Source organism: Myotis daubentonii, chromosome 7, assembly GCF_963259705.1.
Source record: "Myotis daubentonii chromosome 7, mMyoDau2.1, whole genome shotgun sequence".
NCBI lineage: Eukaryota > Metazoa > Chordata > Mammalia > Chiroptera > Vespertilionidae > Myotis > Myotis daubentonii.
The window spans coordinates 1,236,392-1,254,084 of NC_081846.1; the positions used below are offsets into that span (position 1 = coordinate 1,236,392).

General features: G+C 51.1%; 1 protein-coding gene across 1 annotated transcript; it reads right to left on the bottom strand.

Moving 5' to 3' along the window:
* Positions 1 to 4,484: 4,484 nt before the first annotated feature.
* Positions 4,485 to 17,153, bottom strand: ZSWIM2 (zinc finger SWIM-type containing 2). The gene is given in 10 exon segments (XM_059704842.1): positions 4,485 to 4,644; positions 4,646 to 5,262; positions 7,334 to 7,487; positions 10,331 to 10,443; positions 10,838 to 10,922; positions 11,739 to 11,990; positions 13,405 to 13,615; positions 13,952 to 13,992; positions 15,718 to 15,794; positions 16,989 to 17,153. Coding segments are annotated over 10 exon segments (1,875 nt in total).
* Positions 17,154 to 17,693: the final 540 nt, after the last annotated feature.

Below are 17,693 nucleotides of genomic sequence, written 5' to 3' on the forward strand. Positions count from 1 at the left end.
GAAAGGTATCACTTTCCAAGAGGGGACTTCAGCCAGTGCCCCTACCCCCTGCTGAGGCTCTAGCTGCCCCCCATACCCCCTGCTGAGGCATGTAGCTGGTCCCCGTACCCCCTGCTGAGGCATCTAGCCCAGGGGCACAGTGGCCCTGTCTCCCAGCCCCTGGGGAGAAGTGTTTGGGGATCCCAGGCTGACACTGAGTTGTGTGTGGGGTAGTGAAGAGGCCCCCATCAGAGGAGGCTTCTCACGGACACGGACACCGGGAGACACGGTAGGAGCCGCACCGAGGAACTGGGGGCGCGGCCAGGACTCGGGCTGTGGAAGTGCCTTGAGGAGACGTGCTGTGTCAGGGGGACCCCATTTTCCCTCAAGATGCACCTCGCTGTCTCGGTCGGCCCAGCCCCAGCCCCAGCAGACATGCAGTTTTCACTAAGAACAGGGACCTGCTCCTTCACGTGGGGATGGTGCAATCGGCATGCACTTGCGTTTCTCTTTCTTTTGTGGATTCTTGTTTGAATGCAGTTCATGTCAGTCGTTTATCTCGGAGTGGGAAACCGTCGAGTGCAAAGTTTCACTTCATCAATATCTTAAACGTATGTCTCTCCCACGTCTAAGTAGAGGTGTTCCCTCTCCCGGCTCAGGAGGGGATACCGTGGCTGGAAGGGCGTACCTTTCAGACGTGCGCTCACTCACCCTCGTGTAAAGGGAACGAGAAGAGGTGTCCCCAAGGGCTTTTCCAGAAATGCATTGTTTCGGTTTCAGAATAAAACCCTATTTTCTGTCCTCCCTGGAAAGCACTGGCCTTTACCCTTCCTCACGGCTAACCATGTGCACCTTCCCCTTGGCGAGCGGTTCACGGGTTCACGCATTTCCTGTTCAAAAGACGAAGCCATCGACTTCTCCTCACCCCCGTGATGATGAGCCTCCACCGCGTCCCACTTCCTTACGATGCTGGATGGAAGCCAACCCAGGCTTTTGCAAATGTAAACCTAGAGAATTTTGGTCACAAGTGGTTCGCATTTGTGGATCCTTTGTACGTACTTTGCACATACCTGAAAAGCGAACGTCTCCCTCGATTCCCCGATGGGTTCGTGTACGAAAGCACAGCGACGTGTATTTTTGAACGCACAGTAGGGCCTTGAGACTTTATAAAGCCCATTTTTACGACGTGTAGGCAGTTGTGTCGGGATCACCCCCTTTTGTAATTCACAGCACACCGCACCGGGCACACGTGTCGAGGAGTCGGAGCACTTCTCCGCCCTGGCAGTCATCTTCAGATCCCTTCCCGGTCCGAGTCCTCTGGGATCGACGCCTCTGACTGTTTTAGGGACCTGTGGGCAACCAATACCCCTCAAAACCCCGCCCCCCCAGGGTGACGCTCAGAGTCACGTCTGCCTTTTGGGGGATGAGTCACACTGGCCCGTGCACTTGCTGTCTTTGTAGAGAATCTGACTGTGTGACTGTCCATCGCAGACCGAGTGCTGACAGCTCGCCCTCTGATTCCAGGTGTTTTTAGCTTTTGTATTCTTTCGTCAGAGGAGGCCCCATCCCAGTGTATACTTAGGGCCGTTACTACTGTATTCACTGCTGAAAACTGGAACCACCTGAAGATCTGTAAAATGTCACACACAGTTCATTAAAGATGAGATAAACCTGAAAAGGTGCGCGATGCATTGTTCATTTTGGGCAAACGACGACATACTCCTCTCTGAGTTGTCATTTAATCTGGGAAGAATGCAGGTATTAATTTTTAATTTATCCTGCTCCCTACAGTAAGGTAAGCATTATACCTCTGATTACCCCTTGTGTATAGGATGAACTTGATCTCTCTCTCTGCTTGTCGTGTTCTCCGAAGTTCACATAAGATAGACATACTCGTTTTCCTCCAATGAGACTTCTGAAGATAATGGATAGCATGTGAAATAAATTGCGATCCCCGAAATACCCAAGTGAGACGAGGATACGCCGCCTCCTTCCCACCTTCGGGAAGCTCTCTGGGCTTTACACCGCAGACGGCGTTTCACCCGCGGCTGTTCGCACTTAGAGCGCCGGCTCTCCTTCGAGGGCCGTGCACTCACTCACTCAGACGCACTTCGGTCCTGGCCCTTTGCACCTGGGGCTTCAGAAGCTCTCTAGAAGCCTCACCCGGTGCCACCTTTGGACAGTTTGTGGAACAGATGAGCGCGGGGCTGGAAATACCATGTTAGTTGGTCAGTTCGGACGGGAATTGGGCTCTGAATCCACTCAACCACACGGTGGCCATTATGACGCCCAACCCTGGCACTGAAATGGGCACTTCCATCTGGATCCCTGCCCCATACAAGCCAGGGGGAGCTGCCCTGGCTCAGGGCCTGGCCTCCATGGAGGGGAATCTGGAGTCTTAAAAAATAAATTAAATATATATATATATCTCCTATATAATAAAAGCCTAGGTGGCGTAGCACAATGCCCTCGCACGACGTCACAAGATGGCTGCCACAAGATGGCCAGCAGGGGAGGGCAGTGCGGGATCGGGCCTAAACTGGCAGTTGGACATCCCCCAAGTGGTCCCAGATTGGAGAGGGTGCAGGCCGGTTGAGGGACACCCCCCATCCTGTGCACGAATTTCATGCACCGGGCCTCTGGTATATATATATATCTCAGAGAGGTCGGGAAAGGGAGGGAGAGAAACATCCATGATGAGAGAGAACCATGGATCGGCTGCCTCCTGCACGCCCCCTACTGGGGATGGAGCCAGCACCGGATGTGCCCTGCCTGGGAATTGAACCCTGACCTCCTGGTTCATAGGTCAACACTCAACCACTGAGCCACGCCGGTAGCTGGCCGGGCGGAGTCTGGAGTCTTAAGAGAATGATGCAGCCCCTGACGAGTCCTGCAGGAGCCAACCCACAGGGAAGGGGCGGGGAGAGGGCATGTCATTCATCACAATCGGAGACTCAGCGCCAGGCAGGTGACTTCAGCTGCCGGTCATCACGCTCTCGCCTCCAAAGCAGCACAGAGGAGACTGGCCGGTAAGAGCCACGGGAAAGGGAGCCGGGTGGAGTTGGGTGTCTGCGTGAGTTTATCAGAAGTGACTCGCCCACCAGCACTGGGTCAGGTGGCAGCGAGCCGGGCCCCTTCCTGGGAGCTCTGAGCTGGAACAGTTACCTAAACCGTGGCGCTGCTTTATCTGGGCTCAATAAACCACCTCCGGGGCTTTGAACAGAAACCGGTGCGCGACGCCAGAGGCCTTGACTTACCTACGGTTTTAGCTCCATGTCCAACGCGTTAAGTATTTTTTCGGGACAAAAGCGTTCAGAGCGCCACTGGAGAAAAGTCGTCTAGAAATCAATCACAATTGTAATTTTAAAAACCAAACTCCGTTAATAAACTCCGTTACAAACGGTGAGAAAACCTTTTCACCAAACGTGTACGTACCAGCCGAGCGTCAGGGCCACCCCTGTGCTGGTGGGTGAACCCCTGCAGGAACACGTTTCTCTGCGTTGCTTGCTCTGGTGGACAAGCATCTTCCTATTTCTGTGGGGAAAGCTCACGTGTTGAAAAGTAGATGGTGTCTTTTCCTTCCCTTTGTGGACGAAACCTCCCCTGGTGGGACCTGCATCTCCTGGTTTTACACCCACGCTCGCTGTGGTTGTGAATGACATCCCACAGTCCCGCAGGACACGCCAGCTCCCCAGTGGTCTCCTGGAAGTTTCCCCTTCACGTGCTGCTGGCTCTCAGCCTTGCGGACCTCATTAAACCACGAGGCTGACTGCAGCGTCTGCCTCAGACAGCCCGGTGGGTGAGCACGCTCCCGGGAGTCGCGGGCTTGCGACCCTTGGACACGGAGAAGACGGTCACGCACGCTTACGTTTTTGCCGTGGGGCTCTGTCAGCTCCCCTGCTCTCTGGACCATCCGAACGTCCTACAGAAAGGTACACGGACTCACTACTCTGAGCAGGCTGTGGGCGGAATGTTCTGTGTGTGGTTTACTACTGTAGTAGGAAAACTCAATGATGGCAGAGTTATCATTAATAAGTTTGACTAGTACAGGAATATTGTCTATATCTTCCTTTTAGCGGAAAGTAAATTTTACGGCATTGTTGTTTTTCTCTACTAGCATCCCACACGTATGTGGAAAGAATCCCATTCTATGCTATCAAGTGGAATGTTTGAAAATAGTGATTCAATACAAGAAAAATCTCCTTCCTTCATTTAAGTAATAATAATTATTTTAATCAGCATACAGTCAGATATAAAAGTTCAAAAAATATTCATAATTCATAACATCCTGAACATACTCATCAAAACACCTAACACTTTAAGTCTTATAAAAAGTGAACTAATTTCCTTTATGTGTAGTTAGTTCTTCACGGACAAATGGGCAAAATGACAACAGAGAATTTTATACCCATTTGTCAAAGTATTGCTTTATGTTCTACAAAGAAAACATTTTATGTTCAATATCCGAATATTAGAACATTCTGATGTTAGCCAAACGTGTATTTTCATAACTGAACTCCTTCCAATGTTTTATATAAAGGGTGAGGCACAGGCCTTCTTGACTGATGATGGCATTTATTTCTAAGTTTCCCCACACAGTTAGCACACCTCGTAGACAAACCAAGCTCAGTTGTACCCCAACTGACAATAAGATCGGAATCTTCTGGAGGTATTTGGTCTCCTGTTTTCCTCTCTGATGTTGGCACGGAGAATCTTCGTCAGATTGTGGTTGATGCGTTTAGAGCCTTTGGTCAGCTGCTGGCTTTGACCGGCGTCGTTGGCCCGGGGGCCTCCCGTTCCAGGGGGACAGACGTTATTCTCGCGAGCGAGAGAAGGAAGAAATGTTTGAGATGGTATTTTCCCAAAAGATCCCGTGGGTAAATCGTGAAAATACCGGGGGAAGTGTTGCCTGATTTTATACTCGTAGATTAATCTTCTTGAATTTGCATCGTCTACATTGACAGAGTACAGGTCACCTGTGGTCATTTCCTGGTGGGTGTCTGTGGGACGCTGAGGCGTCTTTGACGTTTCAGAGTTACGTTGGTGGATGCTAGGCAAAGTCCCAGCTCCGTGTTGTTTTACGACTAACCCGGTACCAGGAACAAAGAGCCCTGGTTCCTCCTGCTTCCACAGGTGGGCAGCCTCTGTGTTTGGGACGGAGCGATGTCCGCGTCCGTTCACGGCTGTGTCTTTCCAGAGCAGAGGGTTGTAGATGACTTGTCCGTCAATGGGGCAGGCGTTGCACTTGTGGAATAACCAGCTGTCGATACATTTCCTGTGAAACTTAAAAAAAAGTTACGAGTTAACTGAGGGTATGAATCTCTTGCTTATAATGTATACTGGAGGCCCGGTGCACGAATTCGTGCACATGAAAGGAAATTAATTAGAAGAAGTAGTTTAGAGGCCAGGGAGGGGCTGTGGGAGGTTGGCTCCAGGGCGTGTCTGGCCCATCTTGCCCAGTCCAGATCGGCTGGACCCCAGCAGCAAGCTAACCTACCGGTCGGAGCATCTTCCCCTTGATGGTCAGTGTGCGTCATAGTGACTTATTGAGCAGTCAACTGATTGGTCGGACACTTAGAATATTTGGCATATATATATATATATATATATATGTATATAATCTATGCAAATTTTCCTGTTTCATTACTGAGTTACTATTAAAACTAGCAAAAATGAAAGGTAATCATAATTTATCAAGTTTTATAAAAACATGTTGAAGAGGTTCTCTTAAAAATGTAATTGGCCGAAACCGGTTTGGCTCAGTGGATAGAGCGTCGGCCTGCGGACTGAAAGGTCCCAGGTTCGATTCCGGTCAAGGGCATGTACCTGGGTTGCGGGCACATCCCCGGTGGGGGATGTGCAGGAGGCGGCTGGTCGATGTTTCTCTCTCATCGATGTTTCTGACTCTCTATCTCTCTCCCTTCCTCTCTGTAAAAAATCAATAAAATATATTAAAAAAATGTAATTGGTTATGGGTTATGCGTTTTTTGAAAACAAAACAGAAAACCACGATAAATGTGGCATAGCTTATAGTATTATTATAGGTCTATTTTATTTTCATAAAATGTAATATACCTATATTATTATGTCCATTTTCAACATTGAAATGGAAAGCCTATTATGGGTATTATTTATGTAATTTTGTTTAAGACTACTTATCTAAGCCATTAATTTTACTCTTTCTAATGAATGAAAATGATTAAATAACAAAAAAAAGTCATAGCCAACAAGAGTTGACTATTGGTCTGATGACGGTGAGATAAAATAAATCACGTTGTTGGGGCGAAAAACAGTCAGACATCTTAAGTAAGGGTGACTCCGCAGCTATCCATGTCTGTTTATTGGAACAATTTCATTCCACCAGTTGGTACTCTCACTGCCTTCACCTTCCTCAACCCCCTCCTCTCGGCAGCCATCAGTCCGTCCTCTGTGTCTGCGTGTGTTTCTGTATCGGCAGCGGCAGGATGGTCCCGGGGATTAAAGTCCCGCACAGAGAACAGAGCCGACAGTGCTGTCAGCACCATGGCGGTGCCAGGCGGGCCCTGGAAATACTGGGAGACACTGGTCAAGGCGATGGCTGCCTAAGCTCCATGCTGCACCCGGAACTAATGCGAGATAATACTGAAGGCAAACTGAAAACTAAAACAACTGAAAACTAAACTAAAATAAGTAAGTTAATTTCAGGAAAAACCTGGTTACCAACTACACGGCGATCAAGCAACATTACACTCCGATATTTCAAGTGAGTTCATTTGAAATAATAACCAACTCTGTCAAGTTAAGCATCTCTGTTTCCTCCGAAGACTCATAAAAATACATTAAAAAGTTAGTCTTCTGACCCGGCCGGCCTGGCTCAGTGGTTGAGCATCGACCTGGGAACCAGGAGGTCACAGTTTGATTCCCAGTCAGGGCACATGCCCAGGTTGTGGGCTCCACCCCCGAGGGGGCGGGGGCGTGCAGGAGGCAGCCGATCCATGATTTTCTCTCATCATTGAGGTTTCTATCTCTCCCTTTCCCTTCCACTCTGAAATCAATAAAATATACACATAAAATCTAGTATTCTGTAAGCCTTTCCTTTTGACAGGTAACTACAGTAGACGCAAGACTCTAACTTAAAGGGCCAGCCTCTCTTTCCTGGACAGCATGCACAGAAACGAGCCCTAACCAAGAGGAATCCACTCTTAGGGGCAAGGCTGCCGTTTCGATGGTCTCTCTGCTCCTCTAAGACACCGCTCCGTTTGAACATCTGCACGTACCACCACGGAGAGAAAGGGGAGGCTTTTGTGGCCCCTTCGTCTGGGAGTGCCGGCCGCAGGGAGAGCGGGGGCGCGGCGTGGGGGGGGCGGGGACCCACCTTGTGGGAGCAGGGGAGCAGCCTGGCGTACTGGCCGGGGCGGAAGGCCTGCAGACAGAGGCGGCACTGGAAGCCGGGCGCCAGCAGCTTGCTGTTCTTGGTGATCATCAGCAGGGGCAGCGACCGCACCGCTGGCCTCGGCGTGTGCACCTGGCTGGGGGGGTGGGGGGATGAGCGGGACGTGGGTGCTGGTCCGGGACGCCCCGACCAGGAGGCTCGTCCATAAGGGAGCCGCCCCCACAGCGTAATGAACAAACACCTGCTTTCTCGGACGCAGACAGTTCTACAAAGTCTATTGTCTTGATCCTGAACAAGGAGGAACCAACTTTCACATCAGCGTCATCAGGAATCAAGTGTAGGCCCAGCCAGTGTGGCATCGACCTAGGAACCAGGAGGTCAGGGTTCGATTCCGGTCAGGGCACAGGCCCGGGTTGTAGGCTCGATCCCCAGTGGGGGGGCGTGCAGGAGGCAGCCGATCCATGGTTCTTATCATGGATGTTTCTGTTTCTCTATCCCTCTCCCTGCCTCTCTCTCTCTAAAAGAAATCAATAAAAACATTTTTTAAAAAGAATTAAATTTAGTCATTTCAATTTAAAATAGTAACCTGAAAACCAGAGCAGAATTTTGATGAGAATCATACCAATTATTTCAGTCTGAGCCAACAGACTCAGACTGGAATATACATATATATTGTAAGAGCGTACGACTCAACTGGCTCTTCTGTCTGGTGGGAAGGAAGGCGCTCACTGGCCGCGTTCGATGTTCCCGCCGCTGTGATAAGCCGGCAGGTCCTAGTGCACTAGCCTGATGCCCTCATTTCCCGGGGGGATGCTGACCCCCTCGGTATTGCCGGACCGGGTGGCTGAGGCTCTGAAAGGACCAGGCCCATTTTGCACCCAGAGTCACAGCCAGCAGAGCTGAGGGCGAAGGCCCCCCTGGTACTCAGAAGCCGCTGGGAACGCACGTCCAGGGCGCTCCTGCCTCCTGCTCCTCCGCAGATGCACCGGCGGCTGCAGGGCCCGCTTTCACCAAAGCCACCGAGTCCCAGGGAAGATGCGCCTGTTTCCATCGGCTCAGCGTCCCCTGATCCCCGAGTCTCCCTCCTGTGTGGCTCGCTCTCTGTCTCCAATGTTCTTCTGCCGCCAATGCTCGCTGGCCTCCCCACACATCGCCCGCACCCTGAGCCCTATGGCTCCTCATCCCCTCGGCCAGGGGCCAGGGCCCAGGGAAAGGAGGCAGAGCCTCTGTATGGGCGCATGAAGGGCGGTGGTCCCCAAAGTGCCCACAGGGCGTGGGCTAAATATCCCCTGGGTTATGTGTATCTATAATAATAAAAGCGTCATATGCTAATTAGACCAGATGTCCTTCCAGACGTCCTTCCGGATGAAGCCAGGGCTGCAAGGGAAGCCCAGGTCCCAGGTGCCTGCCAGTGGCCGGAGGGAAGAACAGGTCCCAGGTGCCAGAGGGAAGCCGGTGCAGGCAGATGGGGGGAAGGAAGGCCGACTCCTGCACGAATTTCGTGCATCTGGCCTCTAGTATACACTGAGTGGCCAGATGATTATGACCACCCCATCAGTACAATGAAGTGGATTGGTTATGCAAATAATAATAATAATAATAATAATAAAACCTTGAGAGTATTTGCTTAGGAAGTTTTCAATATTCAGTATTTTTGGAAGTGTCAATGAAGTACTGATGGGGTGGTCATAATCATCTGGCCACTCAGTGTATATATACATTTTGTTTAATTCACTGAAATTAATTTTTAAAAAGTATTCAATTTTAAAAAGTATTCAATTCCACCCTTTAAAAATGACCTTTTGCATATATTTTACAATGTAGCTAGTAGGTTAATAAAAGCAGCAACTTTGATTTTTTTAGTAGTTAAGGGGTATGACACAAGGTCTGGGGGCCTGCCCACTGGAGAACAGTCCCGTCTGTGTTCTGATCACAGCCAATTGCTCGGCACTCTCCCTGCAAGAGGGTGTGTGTGTGGGGGGCGGGGGACCGCCTTCCCAAAGGGCCAACCACGTCAGAGCAGATCTCAAATCCCCCTGCAAGGGTCCTTTTCTTCTTTCTCTTTAAACCACTTTATTATCTCAAACTTTACCGTTGACAGTATTACATGTGCCCCCCTTTTCCCCATGGACCCCTTCTAGCCCACCCGGCCTCCCCACCCTATTGTCTGTGTCCATGGGCCGGGCATACACGCATACAAGGTCTTCGGTTGATCTCTTCCCACCCACCCCCACCTGCCCTCTGAAAGTCATCCATGCTTCCATGTCTCTGGATCTACTTTGTTCATCGGTTTATTTTGTTCATTAGATTCCACATATGAGTGAGGTCATGTGATACTTGTGTTTCTCTGACTGGCTTATTTCATTTAGCGTGATACTCCCAGGTCCCTCCATGCTTCTCAAAGGGTGAGAGAGCCTTCTTTTTACAGCTGCATAGTGTTCCATGGTGTCAGCGGACCCACAGCCTCCTTATCCACTCACCTGCTGACGGGCACTTGGGCTGTTTCCGGATCTTGGCTATTGTAAATGGTGCTGCTGTGAACATAGGGGTGCATACATAATGTGTCAGTTTTAATTTTACATTTATTAAGAGGATCATTGAATTACTGTACTCCTTCCCCAGGACCTAGTGCAACCTCTGGTAGAATTAATACTAATGACAGACGACGTGATTGGAATATTTGCCGTGTGTGTTAACTCCCTTCAGGCTCACAGAAGTCCTGCGCGGCTGGTTTTAGAATCATCCCCATTGCAAAGCGGATGTCACTGCCCGAAGGCAGGCAGCCGACCTGGCTGCCCTGGGCCTGGGTTTAGCCGTCTGACCCCCGGCCTCGCTCCCCACCTGCTTACGGCAATGTCCCCTGGCCTGTAATGAGGACTCAGCATGTATTTATCGAACAAAGGACTGAATGAAACTTGTCAAACTCAATCGTTACATAAGTACCCCACGTCCTCCACGAAATTTCACTGAGAAGCTCACCCTGGCTTTTCTTGAAAATGTGGTGTCTGTTCTTCTATGTCATTGCTAATGTCTCTGTATTTTCCAGTCTCATCTGATCTCTTTTCTAGCAATTTCCATCTTTGATTTCTCTTCTGTAATAGAGAAAACGTACATGTTTCTGTGCCGATCACAAACACTTTTATTTTGCGAATTAAAGTTCATAGGCTGCACGTCAGTAACATGATATGAAACTCAGTCTGTAATGGTCACATCTCTTTAAGAATGCATCGTCAGGTCCGATGGCTGTCCTGACGGCTGTGTACAACGCTGTCACGTCTGCTACTGTGCTGGGTTTTACAGATCACGAATGTACGTACCGACTGCCCGGCACGTCCCTGTGGGCGAGAGCTCTCCAAAGAGTAAGGTCCTTGGTGTCTATTCAGTCTCATGTCACTTTCTCCAGAGTGCCACCCAGTCCTGCTGTTCGCAGATGCACCTCCTTCCGTTTCCCAGGGGACCCACAGGGTGTCCCTCGGGGACACTCACCTCCCGGAAGGTGAACGCGTGGGAGCCGTGGCCGCAGCTGCGGAAGCAGTCCTGGCACAGGTGGTACTCCTCGCACTGGGTGCACCTGGACACGCGCGCAAGGAAAACCCAGTTATTTGGATGGTTTGGGATGAAGAATTCTGGCCAGAATTTCCTGGGAACCAGGCAGACGTGCGGAGAAGGCCCCTCTAAATGTCCCACCTTGCGTTAGTTTCCTGTTGCCATGGTAACAAGCGTCAACACAGGTAGCAGCCTGAGCAATGCCTGCTTACTAGTTATCGTTTTGTAAGACAGAAGCCTGATGGCCTCCGTGGCTGAAACCCAGGGGCCAGGAGCTTGTATTTCCTCTTGGACGAGAGCGCTCTCCTGTCCGTCCACCTTCCCGGCCGCCCGCCTTCCTGCTCCTCCTGTGACCCCCCTCTTCACCTCAGGGAAAGCGGGGCAGCACCTCAGCGCCTCCCCTCCCGCTCGCAGCGCCCCCCTCTTCTGTGTCCCCTCTGAGAGCCCCGAGCTGACGCTGGCCCAGGGGACGCAGGCAAACGAAGGGTTGTGAGCGAGGGGGAGGGGCTCGGAGCAGGGCTCTGAGCTGGGAGTTCGTCCAGGACCATCAGCAAAGCCGGGCCCAGGACCCCAGGGCGGTACCACTGGGCATCTCGCTGGTGGGGGGGGGGGGTCGTGCAGAGCCCTGCCCTCGGGCGAGGGAAGAGCAGGAGACAGTGAAGTTCTGGGTCCTGGCCCCCCTACCTCCCGGTCTGAAAACCCTCCCCACAGGCCCATCGCCCATCGGGCAGGGTAAACGCTCCGTTAGGAGGGGAGGCGGGAGGCGGACAGATGCCTGGGCCCCAGGCTGCGTCCCCGCAGGGAGGAGGGAACTGGCCCCCAAGGCCCCTCGGACACTCACTTGTAACACGGCCCCTGGATCGGGCACCGCCTGCAGCCGTTGCAGGGGATGCCCAGCTGCTTGTCCAGCCGCTCCTTCTCCGCCACGGTCACCAGTTTGCTGGCGTTTTTGAATTCCTCCAAGATCAGGCTTAAGGGCGCAAAGTCTTCCCGGCACAGCGGACATTTCAGCATCGACGTGCTGGACACCGCGTCCTGGTAGTTGGCCAGGATCTTCATGCATTTGATGTGCACGTTATTGCCACAGCCAAACCTGTGAGAAATGAAGTGAGGTTGCCATCTGTGTACACAAGGTTCTGCAAATGTGTGTCAAGACAATGTTCTCTGCTACCATCTTTATTCCCCATAAAAACAGACCCCGAGCTTCCAGCTACAACTCGTTTGCTTACGTCAACGCCCACTTTATCTTCTCCTGTCTGTCTAGTCTGTCATCTTTAATTTACTGCATCAGAATTCCAAGCTAACTGCCCCCATTCAACGAAATGGTGGTAAAAAATTTTGCAGCATGGAAATATCTTCCATTTGTAAAGTGAGAATGCACATAGTATTAACAAAAAGGAACATTATAACAATGATTATTACTTTAAAAAAATATATTTTTATTGATTTCAGAGAGGAAGGGAGAGTGAGAGAGAGAGAGAAACATCGATGATGAGAGAGAACCAGTGATCTGCTGCCTCCTGCACGCCCCCCACTGGGGACCGAGCCCGCAACCCGGGAATGGAGCCCTGAGCTGCTGGCTCCTAGGCTGATGCTCCGCCACGGAGCCACACCGCCAGGGCCTGCTCCCTTTTTAATAAAAAGCATGCTGGGAGCAGGCTGCCACCTTCTCTTTCTGGAAACCCCGCGGTATGCGGCTTCACCCAGTGAACGTCTCCTGAGACACAGTGTTTGGGGAAGTGGTGAAAACTACGTGTGGACACAATTTTGGAAAATGATCGGGAGGGAAAACAAAGAATGAATAAATGCTCAATCGCAAACGGCTGTCCCCATTTTCCAAATCCGGCTGCCTTCGAGAACAGCTGACGGTGACACTTAATGAACCGTGGGTGACACTCTGAATCATTAGGTTTACAAACAGAGCTCTGAAAAACAGAATTTTCTTTTTTATCATTTAAAGTAAAATAATCTTTACTTTTGGAAAACTCTCTGTAACTACTCTAAACCATGGCATTTATTCGTGTGTTAAAAGAGAAATGTCAAGAATATTCGACTTTAATAAAACTTAAAGTGAAACGAGTAGAGTTAGGTTTCCATTTTCACCCTTTAAAATGTAGCCCAGAAATAGTCAGAGTAAGAACAGGACCTCCCACAACATATACATTAGGAGACAAGGAAGGCCAAGGAGCCCTGACCGGTGTGGCTCAGTGGCTAGAGCGTCGCCTGCGGACTGAAGGGTCCCAGGTTCGATTCCGGTCAAGGGCATGTACCTGGGTTGCGGGCACATCCCCAGTGGGGCGCGTGCAGCAGGCAGCTGGTCGATGTTTCTAACTCTCTATCCCTCTCCCTTCCTCTCTGTAAAAAATCAATACAATATATTTGGGGAAAAAAAAGGCCAAGGAAACACGGCATTTAAATGTGTAACGTGTGCCGACAGCATGCCATCCGGCGTCGGTTACAAACACATGGACTAGGATGCTTTCACAGGGGTGGGCGGGAAACAGCACCTGCAGAAGGTGACGGGCAGCCTCTTCTCCAGCAGCAGCTCCTGGCAGATGGAGCAGATGTCCTCCGGGCCGACCTCCTTCTGCTTCGCGCCCCCGTCTCCTTCCGTGCGCACACGCGGGTCGTTGGCTGGTTTGGGGGCAGATGGCAGGTGGCCCACCCCCCGAAGCAGGTCGTCGATCTCTCCTTCCACCAGGCCCAGCTGCAAAGCGTCTAGCGGACACCCCCCCCCCCCGACACCCCATGTTAAAGTCCAGCAGCAGCATGAGAGCGGCACAGACGTCACGGCTTGTGCTGCAAGGCAGCCTTTTGGTTCCGGTGTCAGGAGGACAGTGCGGGGTGAGTGATGACATCACCCTTCCCACTGTGCTGTATTCCTTTCAGAGCCAAACGGCCAGAAAAGACTGATTTATAAAAAGAGTGGACAGTACCTCACTTTCCTTACTACCAGAGCCTGTGCCACGAGTGCATTTGAAGGGTTTTGGGTTAATTGTAGGATTATAATTTGTGAACCTCAAAATAGTTTGTATAAAAGCACACACAACTTACATTCATGATTCCTTGGAAGCTTGAATTTTTTCAACAAGATCCTAAGATTCACAAGAAGAAAAACAAAACAACACATTTATTTCTGATAGGACCTCAAAAATGACCTCATTGTAATTTTAGAGTAGGAATGGCTTTATAGAATTCACACTACTGGATGCAGAGGATAAACTGAAAACCCTCACCAGCTTTCTGTTATGAAAGCAGTCACATTTATGTTTTAAAATAAGCACGTGTGAAAAAAGTATGATAAATGGAAACGAAAGACATTTACAGCCGGGGTCCTCAAACTATGGCCCGTGGGCCACATGCAAATACAAATATTGTATTTGTTCCCGTTTTGTTTTTTTACTTCAAGATAAGATATGTGCAGTGTGCATAGGAATTTGTTCATAGTTTTTTTTAAACTATAGTCCGGCCCTCCAACGGTCTGAGGGACAGTGAACTGGCCCCTGTTTAAAAAGTTTGAGGACCGCTGATTTACAGTAAAGGACTTTGCCGGACGGGGTCCAGGCATTTCTTCATGACATCAGGTCCTTTGCAGAGAGGCTAGTGGGGGAATTCGGGGATTCACAGGACCCTTTAACTTTCCCAAATGTCTCCTCCTCCCAGAAATGGAGTGATTTTCTGGAGAGAGCACCAAATGGCTATTTTCCTACATGAGCCATTGTACTGTATGACAGGAAAAATATTTTCAAAATTACCAATGAAAATGGAATATGACTATTTTTTAAAAGTGGGTAACATATATATATTAAATTTGTACTGAATATATTAAGTATATTTCAGTATATTAAATACTTGTATTATATTTCCATCCGGTTTATAGTTAATATACAGTAAAACCTGAGTTACGTGACATAAGTAATAGGAAAGACTGCCCTTGCCCCAAGGAAGCTGGCAGAAAATAAAAATGGGAAAAAAGATATTTTAATGATAATAATAAAAGCAAACAGCAAGTGTTGAAAGGACCATATTTGATAGCCTTACGCTAACCAGAGCAAATAACTTGTTAGTAGATGCTCAGTAAAAACTGATCAAAACAAAAAATTTGGTAAATAAAAGCATTAGGAATAACGGATGTTACACTGTTTTTTTTTAAAAAACCTATAAACAAAAAGCATTAGAAATATGAGATGCACAGTATTTTCTTACAATCTTGTTGATTTTTTTCTCTCTCAGATATCAATCACAAATTTTCTATAATATAATGAATGACTTTTTGACATCAGTATAGTAGATAAACAAAACGAATTGAGTTAAACTAAATGCACATTTATTACTTTATTTCTGGAATTCCCTTACAAGTAGGTTCTGACATTAGAGGGCAAATTTCAGATTTGATAGAAGAATCTCCAGTTAAGTCCTACTTCTATCTGGAAAGACAGTATCAAATGCTTATTGAAAAGGAAAACAATAAGCTAAAGAATACACACGCTAACCAAACGCATAGTTATCAGTGACGTGAATGATCAGGGAGTCTTTCCCTGTCTTATCGATTTCATATTTGTACGTAATGAGAACACACACATTGATTTTTATTAAAAATGTTAACCTTCAAAACACGTAGAGGTGGTAGTATGTTTTAAGTTAAACCGCACTTAGAGTGAATAGAACACCCTGGAGTATACTGATGAGCCGTGACCGTTTTGCCTGTATTCGTCCCCAGCACCGACCTCCTCCCACCCCGCACGGCTCACCCCCGGGAAGGGCACCCGCCGCGGGAGGCCCCAGCTGTCCCTGTGGGAGGCGGTGTGGCTGCCACTTACCAGCAGATGTGCCTGCACAGCTCCCGTCTTTTCTGAAACGCGGGGCAGTTACAGATGTGCGGGTTTCCCAGGAAAACCTTGAAAGCAAAAACGCACACTTTCTAAAGCTCCAGGCAGCTTGTGGGGTTAGGGCAGTGGTCGGCAAACTCATTCGTCAACAGAGCCAAATATCAACAGTACAACGACTGAAATTTCTTTTGAGAGCCAAATTTTTTAAACTGAAACTATCTAGGTAGGTACATTGTTATTAACGTAATTAGGGCACTGCTACGCTGGCCTTTGCTAAAAACATCCTCCATCTGATGGAGGTACGTTCGCGGAGGTCGACCCCTTCCAACTCTCCCATCCACACTCGTCTTGTGTACTTGTTTCGTCTATGAGTGGTCGGCGAACCGCGGCTCTCGAGCCACATGCGGCTCTTTGGCCCCTTGAGTGTGGCTCTTCCACAAAATACCACGTGCAGGCGCGCACGGACAGCGCGATTGAAACTTCGTGGCCCATGCGCAGAAGTCGGTATTTTGTGGAAGAGCCACACTCAAGGGGCCAAAGAGCCGCATGTGGCTCGCGAGCCGCGGTTTGCCGACCACTGGGTTAGAGTAAAGCTAAATGAACAAATGATTAGATTAAAGGAGATTTCTAGGGGTAATCAGCCTCCGTGACTGAAGGGTTGCGTCTCGGCTACAGGGCACCTTAGTTCTTGAGGCCAATCTGACGCCTCACGCCCATCGTCCTTGGCCTTCGCCTCCGTCAACGACGTGCATGGTCACGCAAGACTGTTTGTAAATGGCCTATACTCAGGCAAGGGGAAAGGAGGTTAATTTAAAAAATCTCTCTCTCCTGCCTTGCAGTGAAGCTAAAGACCTTTCTAAGATTTTGGGTTTTTGTGGGGTCTTATTAGCTTGAGAGTGACTTATGGGTCGGGGAAAACCGATTTCGGATATTTAGCAAATACAGCCGGTTTGCAGACAGAGGGTACATGTCGTGTGGTGCTGGGCAGGTGCGGGGCAGGTGCGGGCCCGACGGTCTCAGGTCGCTTCGCCCTCAGACCTCGCGTTCAGACCTCAGGCTCCGCTCTCCACCCGCAGGTCGGGGCGCCCTCCCCCGGCGGGTGCGACCCGGGTCCCAGCTCCACCCGGACCTTCTCCGAGCAACAGGTCCCTGCGCCTGCGCCTCCCGGGGCCTCAGGGATGGGGATGGGGGGGAGGTGGGGGACGGGGGAAAGGTCAGGCGGGGTCGGGCTCGGAGGGGCGGTCGGCGGTCGGGGCCGTTACTCGGAAGTCCCGGAAGGCGGGCTCCTCCTCGCGCAGCAGGAAGCCGGTCGGGCCGGTCTCCCGCAGGAGGTAGATGCTGCCGCGCAGCGCCCGGTCCTGCTCGCGGCTCAGCCGGCGGCCCGGGTGTCGGCGCCGCGGAGCCTGGGAGGGGCCTCCGCGCAGCATCCCCGCCGCCGGCTGTTGTCCGGGCGACGCGCCGCCGGTTGCCGGGGTGACGGGGCGGGACCGGGGGTCCCGGCGTGCCTTGCGCCGCGCGGGGGCGGGGGCGGGGGCGGGGGCGGGGGCGGGGGCGGGGGCGGGGGCGGGGGCGGGGGCGGGGGCGGGGCCGGGGCCGGGACCGGACCCGGAGGGTCTGCAACAGCCGCCGCGGGCGCAGGAGGAGCCCTGGGCAGGGGCACGGCTGTGGGTCTCTGGTCCTCCCGGTCCCGGTCCTGGTCCTCCCTCGGGTCCCGCGGGCCGGGCGGCGCGGGGCGGGGACGGGCGCGCAGCCGGTTTGGGCTCCGGGGCTGCAGCGATGCTGTGAGCCCTTGTCTGGGTCGGAACCGAGCCATCGCGGCGCCGACAGACCCCGCCGGCCTTCCCCGCGCCCCGAGGAGCCTGCGGGTCTGATCGGGTCCCAGGGCGGCGCCCCCCACCCGGCCGCCCGCGGGACCAGGGCTGGCGCCCCGCCCACACGCTGCCCCGTGTCCCAGGGGAGCCTGTAAG